Source organism: Amblyomma maculatum, chromosome 2 (genome assembly GCF_055883805.1).
Source record: "Amblyomma maculatum isolate TAMU_Amacu chromosome 2, ASM5588380v1, whole genome shotgun sequence".
NCBI lineage: Eukaryota > Metazoa > Arthropoda > Arachnida > Ixodida > Ixodidae > Amblyomma > Amblyomma maculatum.
Genome location: NC_139345.1, coordinates 211940903 through 211967832, shown reverse-complemented (window position 1 = coordinate 211967832; position 26930 = coordinate 211940903). Strand labels below are relative to the sequence as shown.

Genomic DNA, 26930 nt, shown 5'->3' with positions numbered 1-26930 from the left:
CGATATGTGCGTTGAGTGATGTATCCCACCTTTTGGCTGCTGCCCTTTTGCAAGCTGAGAGCACTGGAGCAAGGCACAGAGTTTGGATTAGGTGAATGGCCAGCCCACCAAGATTTTAAAATTTGTTTAAATAATCCGAAAGTGCCAATCATCTCACGTTTCAATTATCATGAGCCTATTGTATGTTGTGTGGGTTTTAACTTCCCAAAGCAATATCTGGGCTATTAGGGACACTAGAGTGGAGGGCTCCAGACTTAGACCACCTGGGATTCCATAAAGGGGCCCTGCGACACTTGTCTGCTACCTTTAGATGAATTCTTTATGTCATGCAGATACCGAATCAAAAAGAATTACAGGAATCGATGCACTAGAACACGAGATATTAAGGAACAAATTTTCATTATACAAGCAAACAAAAAATTGCCCTCAACTCAATTTCTTTGGTCTTTCACTTTCCCATTTCACTCGCCCAATGACAACATGTGTGTGGCCAATTGAAACAGCCTACATGAGCATGTCACTACATTGACAAGGAAAACAGCTTCTCATGGTTTCCCGGTCACTCTAACACATTTTTGCTAAAGTTGACGAGCTCTCTTCCATGGATGCCTCGCAGAAATAGAATGAGGAACGAAGAGACTGGGAGCAGGCAGGAGGAGGAGACAATCCTTTGTCACCATGCACCTCCAAATATTGTACTTTTCTTGTGAGCCTGCTCATTGACCACCCCTTTCTCTATATCCCCAGGCATCCTACAATAGCGAGAAGCAACTAATGAGGCCATTCAATTCTTTCCTGCCTAACCTTGGCTGCATAGCTACAGGTACACGTGAACGTCTTTGATGCAAAGTAGTAACCAGCGCCTCTGTTCGTGCTTTTTGTGTCACTTGCTTTGCAGTGCCTTTGTGTAAAGCAAACATGTTAGATTCATTGACTCAATATAAAATAAAACACCAAAAAATAAAATATTTTTCCTAATGGGCACAATTTGCTGTAAATATGCTATTTATTCAATTGTCAAATGCTCACCAGTTGATGCCATACAGTCGAACCCGATATATAGAACTTGAAGGGGACCGCGAAATAGTTAGATATACAGCAATCGGCTTGAGAAGCCGCTTGCGATCGTGAAAAATGATACTGTATCTGTCGCGTAATCAACCCACTCACATAATGAACCCACCCCCCACTTTTGCCCACGAGAATTTGAAAAAAAAAAACAAAAACAAAAAAACCTTCGGTGGTGCGTCCCTCCGTTTCGCTCCTCCCATCCACAGCTCATTTATTGGCAGCGCACCAAGATGCTATGCAGCGATAACGTCACGGCGTGTTTATCTTTTGACTATATTTTTGATAGATCCTGCGGTGGCAGAGAGCGAACTTGGCACAGAGCGCCCGTGATGGCTTGATTGCACAAGCCTGGTTCGATTTATCACGCCGCGGATTGGGGCGGGCGTAGTCCACAGCCACAATATCATTGGAAAGCGTGATAGCTGCAAATGCCGTTTGCAGCGAACAATACTAAATGTCGGTGTCATGATCGCAGCTGACCGCGTGCTTTCGTTGATTCATAGATGTAACAATGGACGACTCTCGCAAAAAAAAAACTGCTGCTTCTTCACGTCCGCAGCCGCCATAACATACGCTACGCCGCACGCCCAGCATGACGGCAAGGATGAACGACTCCCGCCAAAGAAAAAAAAAAAAGAAAGAAAGAACTGCTGCTTCTTAGTGTTCGCAGCCACCGTAGCTTACACACGTTCAGCACGACGACATGAGATGCGCATCGCACGTCAGCCGCCGCACGCAAAGCATTCACAACACACACTGGAGAGAGCGTCTGCCACGGGCTGAGCCGTCACCACAGAGATCTTGACTCTCGGTGGTGAAGGCTAAGCTGGCTTGTCCGCGTATGCGAATGCGTGCTGCTGTGAGCGAAGACCGGAAAAGAGAGAGGACGGGGAGAGATAAAGCTCGGCAGAAGAGTGGGCACATCCTTGCGCTTTGCTCTATCGCGTTTTTCCCCTCTTCCGAACACCACGGCTGCATTGGTTCCCTCTCATTTCTTCACGCATATGGCTTGCAGACATCACATGCTGGCGCGCGGCAGCGATCACTGCAGATGAGCGCCTTCTGGGAAAGGGCAGGCGCTGCGCTAGACTAGCCGTCGTCAAACTGTGCCCTCTCACTCCTTCCGTGCGTGGCTTGAAAACGTCACGCGAAAAATGGCCGAGGTGATGCGATCGTCTTTGGGGAAAGCGCACCATCCAATGCGTGGTGCGGAGTTCGATATATCGAACGACCGGTGAAATTGAGTTCGATATACGACGCAGCTTTCCAATACCTTTACATGGGATTTTCAAAGGGATATTCCGTGAGTTCGATATAACCAAAATTCGAATTATCCAGGTTTGACTGTATCTGCAGCAAAGAACCACCACTGTGTGCCGACCGCGTCAGTACCACAAGTTTGGTTCTCGAGAAAATTAGAATAATAAATACTGAAATATGAGTGTTACGACCGGTGGTAATAGCATTACCATAACTCAACAATTGCAACAAGGAAGCAAAAGAATATGCTGAAATTATGTTGCAGGACCCATTTAATGTGCCCTGATATCGCACAACCCACACAGGCATCTTTTGAGTTCTGTCTCAGTTGAAATAAAATATGAATCTATGGCCTTGGGAACATTAAAGCCAGCAGGACTGTGGGACTCACCATCAGTGAGCCGGAAGCAGACACCAGCAATCTTGTGTCCTGTCAGGCAGCCCTTCTCACACATGGCTCGGAATCCCTGCATAAATAAGAAGGACAGCTCAACAAAATTCCAAAGCTGAGTCCTTCGTGGCTTGGCTTTGTTAATAGTAAGCCTGCAGCAAGCAACACTTTCATGGCTTAGGGAACTGGGGAATAAGGCTGGAATATGTCATATGTCATTCCACTGCTTCAATACAGACCGAGCCATGGGTTTGCCTTTGGCTTACTTTTCATGCTATTGTTGCTGTACCATTCCAGTGATAAAAATGATATAAATATGATCAGTCTCTCCTGCTTAATGAAAAACAAAATCTGATGACATCCCATTTGCATCTGAGAAAATGGATGGTGGTGGCAATAGCTGGCTAGCATTCTCTTCTCTAGCAGCATTATTTTCGTTGAAATCAGCCTCCTTGTTCAAGCAATTCGTGATTTTGCATCTGCTATAAACGACCGAAGCCAAATAGACGCATTGTTTTTGGGCTTAGCTAAAGCATTCGATAATAACTCTCACTCGAAACTACTAATTAAACTTCGTAGCATATTAAAAAATTCTATACTCTGTAACTGGTTTCAAGCATACCTGACATCTAGACACCAATATGTTGTTTATAGAGAACTTCCTTCTAAATTTTTGCCAGTTGAATCCGGGGTACCCCAAGGATCAGTATTAGGACCTTTACTTTTTCTAATTTTTATTAATGACATTGTTGATGGTTGTGGCGCAAAGCTCCGATTATATGCTGACGACTATGTATTGTATTCTGTTATTAATTCACAAGAAGGTTATGTTAAGTTGAACACTGACCTCAATCGGCTTCTGAAGTGGTGTGATACCTGACAGATGTGTGTAAATTATGCCAAAAGTGTTGTTTTAATTGTGACAAATAAGAAGTGTCCACTGATTTTTGACTATTCAGCTCACGGTAACCAACTTGTACGAGCTTCTGAATATAAGTACCTAGTAAAGAGCAGAGACATTAGTCTGCCAACCAAGATCCGTATAACCCGTGCTATGGTCTTTCCAGTTGTGATGTATGGATGCGAGTGTTGGACTGTGGAAAAGGCTGACCGCCGAAGAATTGACGCGTTTGAATTGTGGTGCTGGCGAAGACTCTTAAGAGTTCCTTGGACTGCCAGAAGATCAAATCAGTCAATATTGTCGACCATAAACCCTGACTGCTCATTGGAGGGTCAAATTCTAAAGTTAAAGCTCAGCTACTTTGGAGGATGAGAAGAGAGGAGTCGCTGGAGAAAGATTTGATGTTGGGAAAGGTTGAGGGTCGCCGGAGAAGGGGTAGGCAGCGAACGCGATGGTTAGATGGCATTCTCGAGGCATTGCAGATGAAGCTATGTGATGTTAAGAAGATAGTGAGAGACCGGAAAGCGTGGCGTGACATGGTCCATAGGGTCACGAAGAGTCGGACACGACTGAACGCCTGAACTGAACTGAACTGAAGGTCTTCACATAACTCATGATTTGTGTTGGGACCATCATATTATACATACATTGTTAATAAATTCATGACAAAATTACATTACTTGAAGCGATGTCTCCGTAACTCGTCAAAGGATGTTAAGCTGCTAGCGTATAAATCTCTCGTGTTACCTCTTCTTGAATATGGCAATATAATTTGGGATCCGTTTACTTTAGTTAATATTAATAAAGTGGAAAAGGTACAAAAAAAAATTTGCTGTGGCTTAGCTCTGGTTAAGCCTGAGTGATTGCGAAAGCAATACCTCCCTGGCTGCGCTTGGCTCTGCTGATGATTTGGTATGGCTTCGCCTTTTGTGCAACTAAAAGATTTACTGTGGACACAACATCGTTTCTACTGTTTGTTTATTCCAATGAACATGCTTTGACATTCTTCGGCATTCAGAGAGTCCATGAAACTACTCTCGCTCACTGAACTTGTAGAACGTCGCCGGGCTCGCCATTCTGCGGCATAGGCGCGTTGCTTAGCCAACCGCTCTTGCCTTTCTTAATCTGCTTTCTCGGCACGGCGCCGGCGTTTGCGCGCAGCACGTCACTGCAGCGACCTTGTACAACTCCTCAGACATGACTAAGCGGAGCGAGCCTGCGGCCCCCCGTTTATCCTCTCCTAGCGAGCGCCCTCACGCGGCGGGCCGAGGAGGCCGTCACGTGGTAGCCGCCGCGTCGAGCGAAGAAACGACTACGGCCGAAGAGACGAGTTGGGGCCCCTGCTCTCCTCTGGTCGTGACGTCACGCTGTCACGTGGTCGTGCGCCGCAGCTAAGGAACGACCTCCACCGACGGCAGGAAAGTGCTAGCAGTATTGCTTTCGCAATAAAAGAAAGCAGTCAGGTTTATCTTGAATCAATATGGCAAAACTAATGCGACAGAACTCAGGGATAGAGCAGGTTTGATTGCATTATCAAACAGAAATAAGATAACATGCTTGCGTTTCTTGTTTAAAGTTGTAAAAGGCAAATTAAGTAGCAACACTCATGAATTTGTCACACTTGCTTCTGGTTATGCTACGAGATGCAGAAATCCTTTTACTTTGCTTCCTTTGCGGCTGTGGAGTGGAACGGCCTCGATGGTGCGTGGTTTGAGGTGGAAGACATCCAACAATTTCAGGCATTCATTGAACGTAGTGTGTGAAATTTAGTCATTGTCATTTACAGTCACTTCTTTGTTTTGCTATTCCATTCATGTATCTACGGTTTCATGTATTTTATCCTTTTGGACATTATTTTATTATAGCCTTTACTATTTTGATGTTCACTGTTGTCATTCCCACCCTGCCACGGCTCCTACCTTGGGGCTAGCAGTATTGCAAATAAAATAAAATAAATAAATAAGTCAAATGTTCTTTCAAGTGCATGTTGATTAAGTGTCCTTTTAAAGGGATACAGCCATGCTAAGCGTCCTGCTAAAGAAGCACTGCTATGTTACATATCCTTTTAACTGTGTACTGCTACACTGATTAGGTCTTAAAGGGGCACTGCTATGTTGAATAAGTGTCCTTGTAAAGGAGCATTGCTATGTTAAATTACCTTTTAAACACAAACTGCTAGACTAATTGCTTAGATTGCCATATTCGGATGTTTGCTGACGATTGTGTTGTTTACAGAACAGTCACTAACACTTTCGAACAACAATCCCTTCAAAATAATTTAACTCGTGCGAAAGACTGGTGTAATGAATGGCTAATGACACTTAACACAAGTAAATGTAAATATATGTCGTTTCATCGTCGCCATTACCCCCTCCTGTTCAGCTACAGCATATCTAACGTTCCTCTCGACATTGTCCAATCATACAAATACCTTGGTGTTCATCTTTGTCAGGATCTTACGTGGAATACGCATATCTCAAACATCATATCATCCACTAACAGAACACTAGGAGTTTTAAAGCATCACCTACGCTCTGCACCTCAGCATGTCAAGCTCCTCGCATACAAATCACTAGTTAGATCAAAATTAGAATATGCATCTCCCATCTGGTCTCCGAAACAAGCATATCTGCGTAATTCAATTGAAGCAGTTCAAAACCGAGCAACTAGATTCATTCATTCATCATATTCTTTTGATATCAGCATATCATCCTTAAAATCACAGTCCAACCTACCTACCCTTGCTCATCGTCGCTACATTGCTAGTTTGTTTGTTTCACAAGTTTTTTTTACTCCGAGCTACGACAGGAACCTTACATCTGCGCACCCCCACCACGTATCTCCCTCCGCACCGGTCATCAGCAGCAAGTGTCCCGACCTCGCGCCCGCACCACTACATTTTCATCATTCTTCCCCCGGACTGCCAACGACTGGAACGGCCTTCCCCGAGAACTTGCTGCTATCACATGTCCATCTTTATTTCTTGAACGAATCACACGTGTACTTGCGCAGTGAAAATCTTGTATTTGTATAACTTATTTACACATATATGTTACCTATTCTGTTTTTCATTTCTGTGCGCCCCACCCCTTATGTAATACCCTCTAACGAGGGTCTTTAAGTATTAAAGTGAAGTGAAGTGAAGTGAAATGTAGAGGAGCACTGCTACTATGATTAAATATCCTTTTTAACGAGGCAGTGGTATGTTAGGTGTTCTTGTAAAGCAGCACTGCTACATTAAGTGTCCTTTTAACTACTCACCGCTACGCTGATTAAGTGTTTTTGTAAAGGACTACACTGATTTTCTTCTTAAAGGGCACTACTACGTTGTGACCTTGTAAAGGAGCACTCCTATGTTGTGTCCTTGTAAAGAAGCACTGCTATTGACAGGACCTCATTAAACTGGTGAAGACACCAAATTTTTGCGGCATTTTTCTTCTTTTAATAATGCTTAAGTCATTACTGTATATCGATCCGCACAGTTATCGCTTATGACCACTAAATAATTTATAATTGAATTTTTTTTCTCACCAGTTTCGGTTTCGTTATCCAAGAAATAGCTGTGACATCACAGTCATGTCTTGACGTGCAGCATGAAAAAACTGCGATATAATCGCTCATTCTTCACTTGTAATGACTCCTGTTCTTGAGGTAGGCTAGATTTATCATTGTAGTGAACTCAAATGATACAGCAATAATTGCTGTATTTTCATCTCTCGCGTGACCTAGACTTGACTGTGACGCCACAGCCATCGCTCGGCTGTTGAAATCGAAACCGAAACAGGTGAGAAAATAAATTCGATTATAAATTATTCAGCAGTCATAAGCGAATGTGACATGGTGATCGGTGTACAGTAATGTCCTGGGCATCATTACAAATGATAAAACACGAACCAAAAATTAGGTGTCTATAGTCCTTTAAAAGGGCGCTGCTACATTAAGTGCCCTTGGAAAGGGCCACTGCAACATTTTGCCCTTTTAAAGTGGTACTGATAACATGATTAGGTGCCCTTTTATTTATTTATTTACAAGATACTGCCGCCGTCAGTCCTGGGCCTTAGGCAGGAGTGGGCAGAACAAAATAGGGAAACAAATGGACAGCAAGAAAAGCATTACAATAATTTAAAAAAAAGAAAATATGCAATGATACAACGACCACACAAAATAAATTTTCTCAGCACAGGTGTAGAACAAGCTGCCAGTCTAATACAATCGAGCACCTCTTAACCTGTGATATTCAGCTGAAAATTCGAGCAGCATGTTACCAAAAAATAAATAAATAAAGAGAGAGAGAAAAAATCCCGAATGGAAGGAAGAAATCAAGCACTAAAAATGTGGATGAAAATAAAATATGACATAGATAACATGGTGCATAAACAGCATACTGTACAGTACAGAAGAGAATGAAGCTTACAACACAAGTGAAGGAAAAAGACGTTGGAAAAAGACTCTTGTGCCGAACGCCCTGCCTTTGACCAGCTGAGCTCCCTGCCCTATCGTCTTGTTCAGCGCTCTGACGTCTTACCCCCGTCGTAACAATACGAAAAAATACACCACGCATGCTTGAGCAGGAAACAAAATCTAAGGTAAATAATAAGTAAGAAAATGGAGCACTCAAGGGCATGTGCATAATGACAAAAAGATAAAGAGTACACCGTAAAAATGCTTTCGAGGGGGCACTGCTGCATTATGTGTTCTTTAAAGGTGGCACTGTTACATTGACTAAGCGTCCTTGTAAAGGAGCACTGCAGTGTTGAGACTCGTATTTCTTACTGTAACTTTGGAACTGTGCATATGATATTAGTAAACATGGATCACCAGATGAAAGTAGGCAGCATTCAACAAATGTTTTTACTCCGTACTTTCAAATTAGGTTTCAGGTTGCAGAACAAAGGTTCTGACGTCACAAGTGAATATGAAATCATGTGACATACACATAGAAAAGCTGCAACATATTCACTGCTTTGTAGTTTATAATTTACATAAACTCTAACACTTCACTGCTCCAAAAGCTGGAATGACTGAACCAACAAGCTGCAGTGTTTGTGGACTTTAAAAAAAAAAAAAAAAAAAAAAAAAAAAAAAAACACAAATTTCAGGGTGCGATCATACGCGGGGTAAATTTTCCACAAAAATTTTGAGCACCGAAAATGCAAACAAGTTGCAGGTCAGACGTCTTAGAACAGATATCTCGATTACAACCAAAAATAAAAGTTGAGTAAGGCTTACCTTCACAATAAAGATGCACATTAAGTATCACATGAAGTGCACAATGCCCATTTATTTTTTCTCGTAAGTACTCTAATCCGAGTCTGAATCCTCGCCATCCTCGCTTTCATTGCTGCACGACTCATCATCAAAAATGGCAGTGTCGTCGCTGGGAGCATCTTCACAATCCCACAGAAAGTCATCTTCCGTTCCATCCAAAGCATTTGATATGCCTGTCTTCTTGAAGCTCTTGGCCACTACCTCATCGGGGATACTGCTTCACGCTTCTGCGATCCACGAGCAAAACATCTCCATGAATGGCCTTCTGATCTTTCCGCTCGGCGTCAAATCATGCTGGCTCATCGCCATCCACTCTGCATAAAGTCTTCGAACGTTGTCCTTGAACAGTTTGTTCAGCGACACGTCGAGAGACTGCAGCAGTAAAGTCAGACCCCAGGAATCACTGCAATGTCCGTGCGCAGCTCTTTAAGCTTAGCACGCACGCTGTACACAAGGTGACCCCTGAAACTGTCCAAAACCAAAAGCGAGGAAAGCAGATGTGCTCCTGGTCTTCGTCCCCAAACAGTCTTAATCCAGTCGACCATCAGGTCTGCAGTCATCCATACAGCAGTGGTACAGGTCGAGTTGCAGTGAGCCCCCCCCCCCCCCCCCCCCCCGTGGTTGGGATTTGAGGCCGTAGGCTCCTTTCCCAAGCCATGGACCCTAGGAAGCCAAGCACCAGGCCGGGTAATGGCTTGTACCCATTTGAGAAAACGTATATGGATGCCACGGGGAAAGTTTCCCTTCGGAATAGTCTTCCGTTTGAAGATGACGTATGGTGGCAGCTTCCACCCATCGGCCGTCACAGTAAGCATGACGGTGCATCGCTGTTTTTCTGCGCCAGGCGTCTTCACAAGGACGCTCCGACCACCCTTCTCGTTCACAGTTGTATTCCGGGGCATGTTGAACGTCAGTAGAGTTTGATCGGCGTTTCCAATTTGCGACATGAGGTAACCGCTTTTCTCACGAAGCCTAGTGATAGTGACGAAGTGATGGAAGTCTATCACTTTGCTTTCATATGCGGATGGGAGCTGCTGGCACAACGATGACCGCCGCATTAGGGAAAGTCCATTCCATCGCATAAAGCGAGTCGTCCAACCGGAGCACGGAAATCCTTTGCGGCAATTCCTAGCTTCCTGGAAGTTGTGTGCGCCTGCGTCTGTATCATTTCTAATGACACTGCACAACCATCCTTGCGCAGGTCCCTCACATATTCTAGGACCGCCTCCTCAACACGAGGGAACTTGCCCATTTTGGGTCCGCGGAAAGCCCGCCGTGTCTTGTTCGCAGCCATCAGCTTCTTGCACTATTTCTTCAAATAGCGTATCCTGATTTTGTCGACGCCGAAATGCCTGCCAGCAGCGCGGTTGCCATGCTCCAGTGCATAGTCAACAGCCTTAAGCTTGAACGCAGCGGTGTAACTGGCATACCGTCCCATGGTGAAATGGCGTAAACTCACACAAAACCACAAAGCACGCTGCAACGCCGCCGAATTGCAAAATGGCGAACGCCGCAAAGCGCGTTTTAATCAAAGAATAATGAGAACTCGTCGGAATGCATTCACTGCGGGATGACTGCAGATCAGCCAACAGGCGGCTGCCACTATAACAGTGCGGACATGAAAGCGATCATTACGTGGGGAAATTAAAAAATGGAATTTTGACCTCAAAATTCAGGGGTGCGATCATTATGTGAGTAAATACGGTATGATGCAAACTGCCATTGGGCAACCTGAAACCAAAACTGTGGCAGAATAAATTCAATCATAAATGATTTACTAAGCATAGGCGAATTCTGTTTCATTTTTACTATTTTCTTGTGCACAATCCCAAAAAAGAAATACAAGGAGGAAAATTTTGTCTATGTTGACAGTGTTTCTAGGTGGAGGTACAGCTATGTGTTTGGTGTTTTTAAACGAAGGCATTGCTATGTTAATCAATAAAAAGAGGTAAGGTTAGGTTTGGTTTAGCCAGTTGCTTGCCTGGCTGGTTTTAGATGCACAAGCAGCTGAGGCTATCACATGCCAAACATAGGGTTGAAAAGATCCGTGCTGTGCTGGTGAACTTCTATTTTTCAAAATTTTACACTTTGTTCATAGCATTTCCTTAGGAATCTAACAACTCATGGTAACCCTAAGGGCAAGTTGGTGTGAAGAAACGTTTTTGTCGTAAAATATTGTGAAATCCCTTTTTGCCTTAAGTTTTCTGCATGATAAAGAAATATGGTTTACTGTGACTGTTTAACCACACAGTTAACAATGAGAATTTGCATAAGGCCTGAGGGTGGCATATGATGACTGCATTAAAGTATTCTTGGTGTTGAAAAGACTTTCTCGAACTTTACCAGGTTAAAAGGATCGTCGATGAATTTTAAACAACAGTGCAAAAAGATTGAGTGAATTGAGCATGCAGAATGAAAGTTATTCCATTTACAAAGTTTAAAATGGAAAGACATCACAAAATTGCATTTTACTTGCCAGTACTATCGAAATGTGTGCCTTGTTTTCGACCATTTCCCAGGGTAGCAGACAAAGTATCTCAGAGGGTGCCACATGACAGTGAAATGCTGCCCTGCAGCCTATAGCCATGCATGTTGATGGTGTCGTTTCATATAAATGCTGCAGGGAAGGACTAGCCCCGCAGGAACTGCTCCTTAATGCTTGTATGGACTTCCTTTGGTGTTTAACAGTAAGTCTAAAAAGTTACCATCTCCTGTTCTCCTTTCCTATACACTTTTTGGAAAAACTGTGCCCAAAGAGTACCGACGGGGCTTTAGTTTTAGTTTAATTTTTTCCCATGGCACACTGCAAATTTGCACAGCAATTCTCGCCTCCTTACGAGTTGAAAGAAAAATGAAAAGCGCTGCCCCACTCTTATTAGTTTTCATTCGCTTCTCCTTTTTACATTTTATTTTAACTCGAAAAGCTTACAACACTTAGATGCATCGCATTTTGAATCCTAAGTATAAAGGCATTAAAAGTCAGCACTAGCAACAGATGACCCAGCAAGGGGCAATAAGTGCCACAGTCAAGCGTGGTCAGCACTGTCGTGGTGTGAGTAAGCAACTGGAGAGATGCACTGTAACACCTAGGGATGAGAAAGGGGCTGCAGAAGACGCACCTTCTCAATGGCGGGCACAAAGTTCTTGGGTACATTGGTGCCAACGGTGTCATCCTGGAACACCACCTCCGTGTTGCGCTCAGGTGGTAGAGGCTGCAAGAGAGGGAAGCCATGTTTATGGAGATCAAGGGTCCCTCCATCCCTTACAGGCCGAGCAGCCGCTTGCCTGCTCTCCCAGCAAAGACAAAAGTGCCACTGTGCTGCTATTCACCTTCTTATGAAGCAGCGGCATGATTCAAATAAGAAAAAGTCACCAAAGAAAGTGTGAATGCCAGCAAAATATAACAGGCACCTTTTAGAACAAAAAACAAACAATGCATTCAACAACAGAACGCTACACAAATGATACAGACACATGATGTTGCATCAACAGGGCCAATGTTTCAGAACTAAATGCACCTTCATATCAGCCTGAACAAATGTGTTCACGCGATTCGTTCGCAATAAAGGTTGGAAGTTCAGCACCATCCTTGTCGTCCCATTTTGTCCTTGTTTCTTTGCACTGCCATATATTTGTTCAAGACATGTACCAACACGCCCAATTTAACATGTTATTCATATTAGCTCCTCATGAATTTTCATGTGGGAATGAAGTAAATATTCTCCATTTAGCGCATAACATTCTCTCCAATTCCATTGATACAAGGCGAAATTTTCTCTTTCCATTGCATTCTGACAAGGTGCTTCGGTCATATGCATTCCCTTTAAGTAGGCATGACATCCTGAGCCCACAGGCTGGAACATGGTGGCGGTATCACGCATGCATGAACATGTGGCACTAGAGCACTGTTGCTGCTGTCCCACAACTATGTGAATTACAGTCTGGGCTTGTGGTTCAAAAATATTACCTCGCAAGGACTCACTATGATTCCAGGACTTCAATAATGCCAACAAATGGCACAATTATCAAGCATCATTTAGGGCCACTCATGATTTGAAAGCATCAGCATAACTACAGCCACTGAAGGGCCAAGGCCTCTCCTATATTCCTCCAATTAATCCGGTCCAGCGCCAGCTGCATCCATTTATTTCCCGCAAACTTACCAATATCATTCTCCCATCCAACTCTACGATGCCTTCTCTCATGCTTCCTTTCTCTTGGAATCCACTTTGTAACCCCGAGGGAAGATTTTCTCTTCACATACATATGCCCAGCCCACGCCCAGTTTTAAATCGGACGTCATGAATCTGCATTTACTCCCTAACTCATTTAATACTTTTCCTGCCTCAAAGCCCTCCTGATACGAGTTACGACCAGAATATCGACCCCAGCGCACACTGTAAAAATTCTCCAAGTGACTTAAAAAAAAAAGCCCATAACACCACAGGCTAACTTAGTGCATGTGTAAATTTCCCCCACTCACCTCAAGGTAGCCGATGACGCGGCCATACTGTCCAGCGCCACCATGCTGCTTCTTGTGCAGGAAATCAAACTCGCACGGGGCCGTCAGGGATTCCCGGAAGGCCACCTTAGGCTTACCCAGGGCCACAGGGCAGTTGTACTCACGAGCCATGCGCTGGGGAAGGACCACACAAGAAGCATGTCATGCACAGGTACGCACCTGTCGAGTACGAGTGTGCTTCCATCACATGCCCAGTGCACTCCTGCCGTGCAGCGGTGTGCTTCTTTCATATGCCAAAGCACTCAAGCCACACACCGAAGTGCTCCAGTAGTGCACCGGTGTCTTTACATCACATTCTGGTGCACTCATGTTGTGCAATGGAGCGACCAAAGTTTGCCTGCCACTGTTCTTTGCAGAAATAAACTATCCAAATGCACTCTGTACCACATGCGGTCTGCCTCCAAACCGCAGAGTCCGGCTTGCCCTGCCAGTCTAAAATTAAAGAGCAGCTTCATTACGCCTACCATCAGAAGACCGCGGAAGGCTTTTTGGATTTAATTTCTTTGCGCTTAGAGCCCATTTACCCTCTTCTTCCCAGAACCCAGAGCTCTGGCCAGCACATGTGAGCAGATTACTGATCACAAATGCAACACCAAGCCTAAAATGGCATCAAATATCTCTGCCATGTCACTGCAAATGGGCAAGCAATCTTATTCCATGTGATCTCACAGCTTCAGTCTTTTTTGAGACCTAGTTCTTTTTGTGAGTAATCTAGCCTTTGTATCTGGTCGCAATTATGTGGATGCTAGGTGGACGTGCTCGTGCAATGTAGTGGGAAACGATCTCCCATCTTTCCCTCTAAATTCGACTTTCCCCCCGGTAGTTACTCGAGCTATTGCGAAATAGCGCCAGCATTGGTGGTTAACATCGATAGATGTCACCAGCGTCGCAGCAGCTGGGTAGCCACGGAAGCACTCCCCCCTGTGCACGCTGGAAAGCGTTTTCTTTGCCATCGGGAACTCAACGCGAGCGGACGCATCCTCGCGGCGCTCCGCAGTCACCGGCGAGGCGAAGCCTTGAGTGGCTCTTCCCGCCTGGTCGCTCTGTCCGGCCTCGGAGCTTATCCCCTGCCCTAGCTTGGGCGAACATTCACCCGTAGCCCTGCTGGTGAGTCGAACGACCTAGATTCAGTAGCGTGTTTTATTGCTAGCTGGCGTTATTGCAGCAATGAATGCCTGTTTGTTGTCAGCACGTGTTGTTCCTTTGTTCCCAAGAGCACGGCCCGCAGTGGTCGGAGTGCGCGCGATCACTGGGTGGGGTCGGCAGTTTGGGCTGTCAGCCGCGACTAAGCGGGGAAAACGGATTTATCCCCCTGTTACAACCCCATAATGTCCAAACCATATTCTCAAAAGTTAAGCTCGATATACCTTCAGGCATGACTACAGCCCAAGGAAACAATGTTCACATGAAAGAAGATAGACTTATACAAATGCTCCACTCAAAGTTGTTTACAATTGGAAGGTAAGGCCTACATTAATGTGCACAGGCAGACTAGGCTAAAAAACATTAAAAGAACAAAGCAAATGTAGACAATATATACACAGTCCCATACATACAGCAAAATACAGAACCTCACTGATGCGTTCCCAGTTCATAGACTCAAAATTGCGGGCAGTAAAACATCTCCGAGAGAGTTACACTATTTTTCTCCTGGTTAATACATTCCTGGATAACACGATTTCCCGGTTACTATAATTCGACATTTTGACAAACTGTGGTCGTATAATATGCTTTACAATCAACCAAACATAGGCTAACGAGCGCTTGCGACATGAAAAACTTTTCAGAAGCGCTCACCCACCAGTTGCTTTCTTGCCTAGGGGCAAAGGAGCGAAACATAAAAGAAAGCCAATACCAGGCATCTGTTCCTGCGGAAACATGACTTCATGAGGAGGAACGAGGTGGTTTCTTTGCAGTGCCTTAGGGCATAGGCGTAAAGCATTTGATAACTACAACTACTATTTGCTTACAGGGCCGGGTGTGGCGTATGCAGCATGAGCAAAAACATGGCGACTGTAAGGCATCCCAATGGCTTCTCCACACGGCACTGGTGTAAGGAGGCAAAGCATCCAGAAACAAGGAAGCGATCCCGGCTCGTCATTGCCTTCTACAAACTGGATTTGTTATTAAATCTCTTCCGTACTTAGAAAAACGTTGAATTCTGCAAGAGCTCGAAAAAGGAGCTTTGCATACTTGATCTCTATAAATGCCACACTCCCTGACAACTTTTTCTAGCTATGCAGCCAAAGCTACAGAGCCAAAATGCATCAGCTCAGCAGAATATAGCCCCTTCATAAATTTCACAGTTCTGCAATATTATACCATTAGGGAAATATTCACGTAATTATTACATTGTGATTGTACTACAACATAAGCCGTACAACGCTAGTGTAGTGCATTTTCAAATCAGTGCATTATGCTGAGCAAATGGGATGGCTGCGCCATCATGTCCGGAATCTCACGAAGAGTGTGTTCGCTGCTTCTGCTGCATCTACCAGCCGGCTTCTGTACACTTTCACAATGCGCTTGTTTCGGCAACACACAACACGTTATTCAATAACCGACAAGTTTGTGTTCACTTAGGCCTTAAGTATTCTAAAAAAAGTCATTTCAACGCAGTGGCTTTGAAACTATAATTTCAAGCAAAGGTTGAACTGAAACAGACCGTAACTGGGGCCAGATGTGCCATAACTATCTGGTGTAGTAATATCGTGACAGAAGCTCTGCCCCTGTAGCCTTAGCTGCATAGCCAGAAAAAGTTGTCCGGGAGTATAATCTATACTATTATGCAGTGAAGATCTCAATTCTAATTGCCTTTGTGTCCCATTATGCAGTTACGTTTTTCAAAATCAGGAAGGTCGGATCACCTATTTTTCCGGAAAATACATTTTCCTCCACATTTTTTATATGTATTTCAATATAGTAGAACCCCTTTATAGTGACGTTACTACGACAGCAAATCATATTTGCTATATCAGTTGTTGGTGATGACATGGTCCTGAAGGTACTACCTGCTAATTGAATGGCTACTTACTGAGCACGTCTTGTTGCTTAATGAAAAAAAAAAAAAAACACTTTAAAATTCCTTCCATCTCTCTCATCATCTGGCCAAGCAGTTTTCTTCTTTCAGTTATACGATTTTTTGTTTGCATCTTGTGGAAGTACCTCTGACGCATGAGCGCAACGCAGCTATGAATACAAGTGTGCTTAATTTCATGTTAAAATCAAAGCCTTGCACGAACACGGCATCATCTTCCGTTGTTTGTCTTTTATAGAAATGCATGCAGCAGGCAAGTGCTGCTAGACCACACACGCCGCGTCAATATTTCTTTCCACCTCTGCCTCGTGCTGCACTGCAGTGAAAGTTCAGCCGTTTCTTCTGTTCCCTATTTCTCGCTGCACTTTTATTCTCTTTTACTTTCTGAATGGACCACATCGCCTTCTTTCCATGTTCGTAGACAGTTTTACTTTTTTTTTCCTATGCGCTGTATCCTTTCCCTCACAACTCCAAGGCCTATGTAAAGTTGGCTTCCACCGAGTGCTGCTAAGTCTGGTGGTAAAGGCAAGGTCAATGCAACTGGTTGCGCTACTTGGAACAAAACGCGTGCAGCTGCCATTGCCAGCGGCATCAACTCAAAGATGATGATGATGAACAATGCAAAAGGCCCCTGCGAACTGTGTGGCAAAATATTAAAGCACAAAAAATAAGATTACTGCAAAGGACTGGAAAGTAAATATAATATTCACATGCAGAAATGAATGCAGCTTGCATAAGAAAAAAACGTGTCGTATTTATAATAATATTTTAACTTGTTTTTACTGACCTATCGGTCATTTAGTATCCGCTGCGTAGTTGCCTAAAGCTTAGATATGGCTCAGACCGAAGCTTTTTCACCCACGCGGTGGGTGAATCATTGGCCCCCGTTTAACATTCAACGTTGCGTGCTGCGTGCAAAGTGAGTTATCTGTACCAAACAGTCAGTTTTTCATTCTGCTGGTTGTGATAGAGCTTTACAGCAAGGCGAAGACTGTGCGTGCTCGATGGGATACTGATTGCATTGCATGTGCGCATTTTAGGACGATGGGACAGTGCTGCGTCACAGCTCGGCAGCTTGGCCAGCTCGGCCTCCCGGATGCGCGTCGAAAAAGTGGCGGCTTGTTTTACAAGTAAACGTCTGCACAAGCGGCATCTCGCTGCACCTATTTTAATTGAACAGTGAAGGCAAGATTTTATTGACCTCAAGACGCGTGCCGCATTGCGCAAAGCCTTCCGTTCCGCTCCCTTCGCGGCGTGTTTTGCTTACTGCGTCGCATTACCACACCAACGTTCGCTGAATGTGCTTTAGCTGATATCACAGGGATGTTCCTATTGTCAGCGGGATCTTTTCATGGATATGTTAAATGCTGAAGTTTTAAATTTGCAGCCTCACATTGATTCCTCTCAGCGACAAATGAAGCGCAAGTAATAGAATGTAATCGTGAACTGGGCGAGATTTTAGTTGTGGGGTGCAAAGCTGTATCGCAGTTATTTTCACTTCTCAGACGCCTTAAATTCTAAATAGTAACAATTCCTATTTGAATATCTAACCTAAGCTCTTACAGCTGGGTGTTCTAATGCTAGCGTTAGTAATATCCCGTTCGTTTTTCTTTGTTCTTTGACACTGATATGTACTTTACTTGTTTGCAAAATCTCTCACCCTTTTATAACCTCACCGCATCTCGTTTGGAGACTTACGCTCAGGTCATTTTATCACGAGGATTTCATGAAAACCATGACAGACGAATGAATGGTGGCCGCTTTCCTACAGTTCAAGATTTGCATTGTCATGGCACGTCTATGTAATTGTGAGTTAACAAAGCCTGGCTTTCAATGCAGCACAGCTTCACTCATTTATGCTCTTAGTGAAATCTCTCAATCCATGTGATTCTTAACCACGTAGTTGCCAAATTCACTTGAAGGCCCTTTATGTTCAGAAACGTGACTGAAGAAATAAGCCCCAGAATGCATTTACACAACACTCGACGAAAGGCTAGGCTAACGACGATGGAGCCAGAACGATGCTATGATAAGGTGGTTGAAGATGCCGTAACATTTCAGTTAACGTAAAACCTGACAGTAGAAATCCATGTCTAGTAATGTTAGCTGAACAGTTACGGTGTCCATTTTTCCGCCTTACCTGAGCATCGTTCTGCCTCCGTCGTCGTTGGCCTTGTTTTTCATCCAAAAGTAAAAAGACAGAATCAAATTCCCTGCCAAATAGTATGTCACTGTGACATCACGAGCTTTTCTGACGTCACAGCGTCATGTGTTTGCTTTGCTGCACAGTCCGCAGGGGGTGCCGGGAAACTAAAGCCTCGCTCAGAGTTGAAAAGCAGGCTTTTATGGGAGTTACGCTACCATTTGCTCTTTCTACCATGGTAAAGTCACATTACAAAAAAAAAAAGAAAAAAAAACTTGGTACCTTTTTGTTATTTGTTTAGCAATCTTAGGTAGCACGCATGCGGCGATGTCATTTCGTGGGAAATCGTCGCCACAGCCGGACGCCTTTTACTATAACCAATTTTTGCCAAAAATGTCTACTACAGTAGAATCTCGGTGATACGAACTCTGCTGATACGAAATTTGGTGTGATACGAATTCATAAAATTCCCCGGCCGAATTGCATTGCATTCAGTGGGCAAAAAATCGGATGTTCCGAACACTTTTTCTTTTCGCTACGGGTGATACGAACTTCGGTATCACGACCGGTCGAGGCCCACGCACACACGCACAGCGAGAAAAGCGTGCGCAGCGGCACAGCACTGATAGCACGGATCACGCACAGCGAAGTTGGCGAAGGAAGGTGGCGATATCTTGCCCCCCCCCCCCCCCCCCCCCGTTCTTTCTCTCTCTCCCCTCCCCACCGCATTTTTTTTTTTAGTTGTGCGCACAGCCTTGTGGCCCTCTCCACATTTCTCCGCCACCCCGCAGGCCAGGCTCTTCCGCTTTCCGGAGTCTCCGCTGCAGCGGCAACACGTTGCTACACGTTGCTTTGTTTTCTCGTTTGTTGAGGCTGACACCGCATTGATAGCGCGTCGTTTTGTGATCATCTCGGCAACGCGAAAAGGTACATCATGCTGCAATGTCACGGAAGAGAAAGGCGTTGACCTTTAAAGACAAATTGGAAATTTTAAATAAGGTGGACAAAGAGCCCAAGAAAAGGCGCACTGACATGGCCAAGGAGCTAGGCCTGCAGCTGTCAATGTTGTCAACGATCGTTGGTCAGCACGACCAAATTATGCAGAATGTGCAGTACTTCGCGATGAATTCTAAAGAAGCCAAAACCGCCCACCATGTGAAGTTGGAAGATGTTCTTCTAACGTGGTTCAGAGAGGTCACGGCGGCCGGCGTCAACATCGACGGAAAAGTGCTTCGTGAGAAGGCAGCGGACATCGCACTCACACTTGGAATTGGTGACTTTCAGGCCTCCGGTAGATGGATTCACCGGTTCAAGGTGCGTCATAATCTTCCCTACAAGACCGTTTGTGGCGAAGGAAAAAAAGTCGACGCCTGCGCCGTGGAAGACTGGATGACAACCACACTGCCGTCTTACATAGCGGGATATGAGGCACGTGATGTTTTCAATGTAGATGAAGCAGGGCTGTTTTACTATCTCCAGCCCGAAAAAAGTTTGTGCTTTAAAGGCAATGCCTGCCAGGGCGGACAAAAGAGCAAACAACGTATCACAGTTTTGTTTTGTTGCAACGCCGATGGATCGGAAAAGATGCCGCTGACAGTCATTGGCAAATATCAAAAGCCCCGATGCTTTAAGGCAGCCGGTCGATTGCCCTGCGTCTACAAGGCGAACAAAAAAGCATGGATGACGTCTTCTTTGTTTATGGAATTCGTCACGTACCTCGACCGCAAGATGTCTAGCCACAACAGAAAAATAGTTTTGCTGCTGGACCAGTGCACCGCCCATCCAAAACAAATGACACTACAGAGTGTTAAGTGGTGTTCCTGCCCCCGAACGCAACAAGTCATTTGCAACCACTGGATGCTGGGATTATAAGGAATGTTAAGTACCATTTCAAAGCTTTGTTGGTGCGCCGCCTCCTCGCGAAGAAAGAAAGGAAGGACGCGAATCTCCAGATCACTCTTCTGGACGCTGTGCATTTTCTTGCAATTGCCTGGGATTGTATCACTCTTGCGACCATCGTTAATTGTTTCGCGAAGTGTGGGGTTTTCAAATCCGCTGTGGCTACTGCCTCACAAGTGCCAGACCCGATTCCCATCGATGTCTGGAATCAACTTGACGTCGACTGTTGCGTTGACGATTTCGTCACCGCGGACGACGACCTCGCCACCTGTGGTCTCCGCACGGTTGAAGATATTGCGGAGGAAGCGTCATCACAGCCTGGCATTCCATGCAGTGACGAAGATGACGATGACCAAAGCGTTGATGACCCACCGCCAACGGCAGCAGAAACTATGCACGCCATCGATGTTCTACGGCGCGCCGTGACCTCCGAGTCTGTGCGGGAGAAGACAGCGGCCCAATTTTTCAGTTTTCAAAACTCTGTTATCAGATCTCGCGGAAAAGAAGGTGCAGAAGGATATACGCGATTTCTTTCAAAGAAAATAAATATTTCGTACCTGTTGGAAGGCTTGAAAACGGATTTTGCTCGTTTTTTGGTGATACGAAATTTCGGGTGATACGAAAATTTTAGTCTCCCTTTGAATTTCGTATCACCGAGATTCTACTGTATAATACCCCAGTCACACGGTCATTTTCAAAGGCGATTGAGTTGATAGCCTTCGAGATTTTCAATCGCGATCGAACTCGAAGGAGTTGTGGCGCTACTACACGGCAAAACTCGAAGGCTATTGAAATAGTTCTGGTGTTTGGTGCCAAACTTTTATGGCGCCACTATCGTTGCTTTTGGTTATGCTTAAAGAACTAAAATCTCTATAAATGCAAAATAAAATATAACTGTTACCTTTTTTTAGTAAGTGCAGGTGTTTAGTTGTTATTCGAGGAGGTTTTTTTCTTTTAGCACGTTGGTGTTGATATGACTTTGCTTTTCATTGTGTTTGTTTTCTCGGCGGCGCATGCTACAGCAGTAGAGAGTACATAAATAATACGCCTAAAAAAGGAGAGATGCTGTTTTTAAATTATTACGTGTATTAATATTTCACTGCGTAAATTAAAGATATAAAATAATGTTTGTTCCCATTTTTGTATCGTAAACGCACTGGGCACGTGTGTCCGTGACGCTCCTCGGGTCAACGCTAGCAACCTTGCGCGACGTTCGAAGGCTTTCGAGATCTCGATAGAGTTCTGAGCTGTTCCGTTGACTCGATGGACTATCGACTCAATGGCCATTGAAAACGCCCGTGTGGCAGCTTTCGAAGGCCTTCGAGTTGATAGGAAGTCGGTTCGAGGGCCTTCGAAATGCCCGTGTGACAGCGGTATATAAAGGGGGAAAATGTACAGTAGTCTATGGAAGATGCTGGGATTTCAGTTTCACTTTACTGCATCTGAGTTTTTATCATATCCGAGCTTACTATAGTGGGGTTCTATTGTATATCTGTTCGAAGCTTTTCGTAAAAATGGCACTAATATAATTCTTTTTCCCTAAATATTGTTTTACATCCACTTTAAACCTAACTGTGATGCCAACAACGAGGTGACATTGAAATGGCATTTGGAAGATATGCTTAAAGCTGGCTCAATGGCTTCAGTGGCTCTGTCTGTGCCTGTGCATCGTAAAATTCTGAGCAAGCACCCCTCCCAACCTGCGCTGCACCTCTCTGCTTCCTACTCATTGCACGTGCCTCAACCGGCAACACTGCCAGCCTTGTCCAGTCCAAGAATCCAATAAATTTAGCTCTCAAAAACATTGCAAATAAAAAAGGCATACGTAAGACGCTGGCTCACCCAGATAAGCACAAGCCCAAAGGCAGGCTGAATTACTTATGTAGGATGACCACCGCAAGCGAGAAATATAATGAGCGCAGCAGACGGCTGCTGTCTAGGCGGGAGCTGACACCAAAACTAGGTAAGACAATCGCTAACATATTTAAATGGCATGCCAAGAGACATTGGTGGTGGGTACTGATCAGTTTTCATCAGGGGTAGTGGCGTAGCGACACCATGCAGCTTGGCGTCTTGCTGACATCTTGGAGACTAAGACGTCTTGGAGACTTCTAAGCCCAATCGGCCCAATCAGAGATAAAGAAATTTTAAATCCATGTGCACTGCGCTCAATTTTTTTTCTGGCAGGACAGTTTTGCTGTTGCCACCTTTAATTTTAGTACCATACTGAGAAAGTGCCCCCTCCACTTCTCCAGTGATTTTGGCATCTGAGAGGGGGACGCTTGCTCAGTATTTTATGGTATTGTAGGAAATCATGTCTCCCTACAACATTTTCCTCTGCTACCTCACAATGGTGTCACAGAACAGAAAATCAGAACAGGATTGAATGACCTAAGCCATTATACGAGACTCAAAGAAAGAATGAACAACCCCCCTCCTTTAGACCTCACACCCTGCCTTTAGACCTTTACCCTGCCAAAACAGAAAGCAGCATGAACTTCGCACGCCACAGGCCAGCTGCACCCACAGGGCAGCCACGAGGAACCCCTTACCTGAGCATAGATGTCCAGGTGTAGTTCGCCCATCCCAGAAGCGATCATCTGTAATAACGACATATTGGGCAAAGCATATGATACAGAGGGAATGAAATCTCCCTTTCTCTGTGTGGCTGCATTGCTTTACAGCAAAGCAACCTCTCATTTCCAATGAAAATGCAGCACTTGTGGCACAACAGTGACGGGAATGATTATGGGCTTTGCAGCAGGCACCTCGGAGCACCACCCTCACATTTGTACCAGCAGCTCAGCACTGAGAAACAATGAAGCAACGTGCTTGCTGCACTGCCTGCGCTTCTGTGCCTCTGTATCACTCTTGTCTGTGCTTAGTCTTCAATAACAGCAATAAGCTTCAAATAATAACACTTCAGCAAGAAACTGCACCTCGTCTAGAAAGCAAAGAAAACCTGCACACATCTCCTTGTGCACAGGGAAGTCGGGAGCATTTTCAGAAAGTGCTGCAGAAGTAAGAATGCCGTAATGAGGCCTGCACAGTTTTGCCTCTAGTGTGTGCATCACAAGGAACATGTAGCTGCACTTCGTCTCACAAGGTGTTTGCATCACTGCCCTGCACCAATCAGGATCATGCACCTCTCGCCCCTGCTGACTATAATAGACAATTGTGCTCCCTCTGTCGCGCCCCTACCTTTTGCAGTGCTGAAAACATCTTGTGAGACGGATAGGGGTGTGCGAATAGTACTTTTTCCAACCGAATCGAATACGAATAACGTAGCTAGAAAATCGATTCGAATACAAACCGAATAGTGAAAGCAGCGAGTCAAATACGAATCAAATGAGTCTGCAAGTTATGTTCATATCAATTGTATGTTGATTACGAAACATGAAAAAGTATCTGAAATTCAATTTTATTTAACATGCTGTTTGGTATACAGTTCACAACAATGCAAAGCTGCTTCAACCTTGACTACAGGTGAGATTAAGTCTAAATCTTTAAAAACAATAAGATTGCACGGTGCCATAAGCAAAAGAAAATAGCCCTCTCGTAAAGTCAAGTAAAGTTGGCAGGGGTTAATAAAATTATTAGATGCAGTTTGCCTAGAAGTACAGCCTGGCACTACTAGAGCGCACAACTAGAAATTGAATACTGTCAACATGGCATCAAACATCATCACATCAACTAAGACAAGACTTTCTCAGACGAGTCATCAAAAATTTTAAAAATGCTTAAATTTTAAAGTGTTTAAAATTTTAAAAATTTTAAACACTGCTGGGAAATCCCACAGGAAATGTAGATACAAGTCTAGATTAATCTGCAGTTATTACTTTAGCAGATAATGCCTAGGAATTAAACTTGTCACAACTGTTATGAGAAACGACCATTCACAAAGATAAAATTTGATATCGCAAAAAGTGAAATATTAGAAGCAGTGCAGATGCAGTGAAACAAAGCACATTTCAAAAAGATTTAAATAAGTATATGAAACATTGGGCATGTTCCAATCGCAGCACTGTAGGTAAGAAGAGTGTTTTAACCATGGGAACAAAACAAAACCAGTCTTGGGTCTCATAATACAGTCGAACCCGGATATATCGAACTCGAAGGGGATCGCGAAATAGTTCGATATATCGATAATTCCATATACAGAAGTCGGCTTGGGACGGCACTTACGATGCGAAAAACGATACAGTATTTATCGCGTAATCAGCTCACTCGCACAATGAACCCACCCTCTACTTTTGCACCCGAGAATTTGGAAAAAAAAAAAAAGTGTTAAGGCCAGCTCGCTCACATGCAAGCGATTAAGCGATCTCAGCGACGAGCGGCAGCGACAGAGCAAAAAATTTCCAACTTGTTGGAACTGCGTCCGTACGAGCCACCGCGGCAGCTCACAACAAGGTTTCTGTGTCGCCGTGGCAGAAATCGCCAGTATTATCGCTTGCATGTCGCACTCTGTTTCGGTCGTCTCATCCACAGCTCATTTCTTGGCAGCGTGCCAAGATGCTGTGCAGCGATAACATCGCACGTTTATCTTTTGATAGCTCCTGCTGCGGCGGGGAGCGAACTTGGCAGACTGCCCGTGATGGCTTGATTGCACAAGCCTGGTTCGATTTATCACGCCGCGCTTGGGGCCGGCATAGTCTACTGCCACAAAATCATTGGAAAGCGTGATAAAGTGGCTGCAAATGCTGTTTGAAGCGAAAAACGCTAAAAGCCGGTGTCATGATCGCAGCTGACCGCGTGCTTTCGTTGATTCATACATGCAAGGATAAACGGCTCCCGCAAAAAAAAAAGAAAAAAAAAAAAAAAGAGAGAGATAGATCTGCCGCTTAGCTTCCGCAGGCGCCATAGCCACATCAGCCGAGCCGCCGCACGCAGAGGGTTCGCAACACACGCTAGAGAAAGTGTCCGACGTTCTGTCTGAAAACGGGCTCAGCTGGATTGGCACATGCGTAGCGCGTGCTACTGCGAACAAAGGCCGGGAAAGAGGAAAGAGAGAGATAGCTCGGCAAAAGAATGGGCACACCCTTGCACTTCGCTCTGTCGCGCTTTTCCCCTCTCGTTCCCACCGGTTCTCTCTGGTTCATTCACGCACATAGCTTGCAAATGTCACGTGCTGGCGTGCGGGAAACGATAACCGCAGATGCACGCACCTTTGGGGAATGGGCGCGGCGCTGCCCTAGCCGAACTGTCCCCTCTCATTCCTTCTGCGCGTGGCTTGAAAACGTCACGCGGCAAACGGCCGAGGGTGATGCGATCGTCTTTGGGGAAGGCACACTTTCCAGTGCGTGGTGCGGAGTTCGATATATCGAACGACCGGTGAAATTGAGTTCGATATATGACGCGGCTTTCCTATACTTTTACATGGGATTTTCAAGGGGATATTCCGTGAGTTCGATATAACCAAAATTCGATATATCCGGGTTCGATATATCTAGGTTCGACTGTATAACTAGGGATATTCACCAACACATGGTTCTGGACTGTAAAATTGCACAGCAGGAATGTTGGGAAATGTTATGGAAGCTTGGACCGCACTGAGTTGCTGTTCAAGAAAACAAGGTGCTCCACACTGTCCGATAAAAGTGATTCCCGCCAACAAGTTACTGTGTTGGAGCAAGTTGAGAAGAGTCTCTTGCTTACCACCTGAGCAGCCGAAATGGCAAGGTACTTTCTGGCCATGGTTGCAAGAGCTCCATACTTGATTTTTCCTTCTGTTTGCCATCATTGAAATGGACTGCTATCCCGAGGCAACACTGGGGACTGAAGATAGTTGGACATTTCTTGCATCAAAAAACAAGGGTTTTCTTTGTGTTTTGATGATACCAAGGTATTAAACACTCCCCAAACAGATGACTGCTCTCCCCTCCGATCCGTCTGCTCCCGTGCAGAAGTTTCTTATGAGCCGAACCAGTAACAGCCTTGATTCTTCCTGTTCCTGAAGTACTGAATACAAGAGGGACCGCATGTGCCCCTTTTCTTGCTGGTCGCTGCAGACATCCTTGAAACGAGGGTCAAGCAGAGTGGCAACAGCATATGGTATCTGTGTGCTTATACCTTAAAATCTTGCTTTCACAGGCCTCAAGGGAGACCTTGAAAACTAGCTCTTCAGCTCAACTGGCCTCTTTAGGAAGCAGCATCTGAATGCAGTGAAAAAAGGGAATAACAAGAGACAATGTTGGGTGGGACTCGGAGCAAGCAGCGGTAGTGGCTTCTTCAATCGGTTGCTGCACTGACACGAACGCTGCTACTTGAAGCCATTCAAGAGTACTCAGGCTGTCAACAGAATCTATTTCTGCCAAGTCTACAGCTGCCACAGCTGACTTCAGCTTCTGCAAGTGCACTAGCATAACATATTCACTATTCCATCTTGTAGGCACATCTTGTATCACCTCCTAGTTACTAGGCATTTATATTGAATGA

At 44.8% G+C, this 26930-nt stretch overlaps 1 protein-coding gene across 2 annotated transcripts in view; it reads right to left on the bottom strand.

Annotated features, from left to right (window-relative positions):
• Positions 1–26930, bottom strand: part of mEFG1 (mitochondrial translation elongation factor G 1) — a 138268-nt gene that overhangs the window by 25018 nt on the left and 86320 nt on the right. For both annotated transcript variants that reach the window (XM_084595693.1, XM_084595692.1), the window contains 4 exons: positions 23045–23092; positions 13375–13527; positions 12011–12103; positions 2723–2798 (listed from right to left, as the gene is read on the bottom strand). In XM_084595693.1, coding sequence (XP_084451819.1) covers positions 2723–2798; positions 12011–12103; positions 13375–13527; positions 23045–23092 — 370 coding nt within the window. The remainder of the gene's footprint in view (positions 1–2722; positions 2799–12010; positions 12104–13374; positions 13528–23044; positions 23093–26930) is intronic.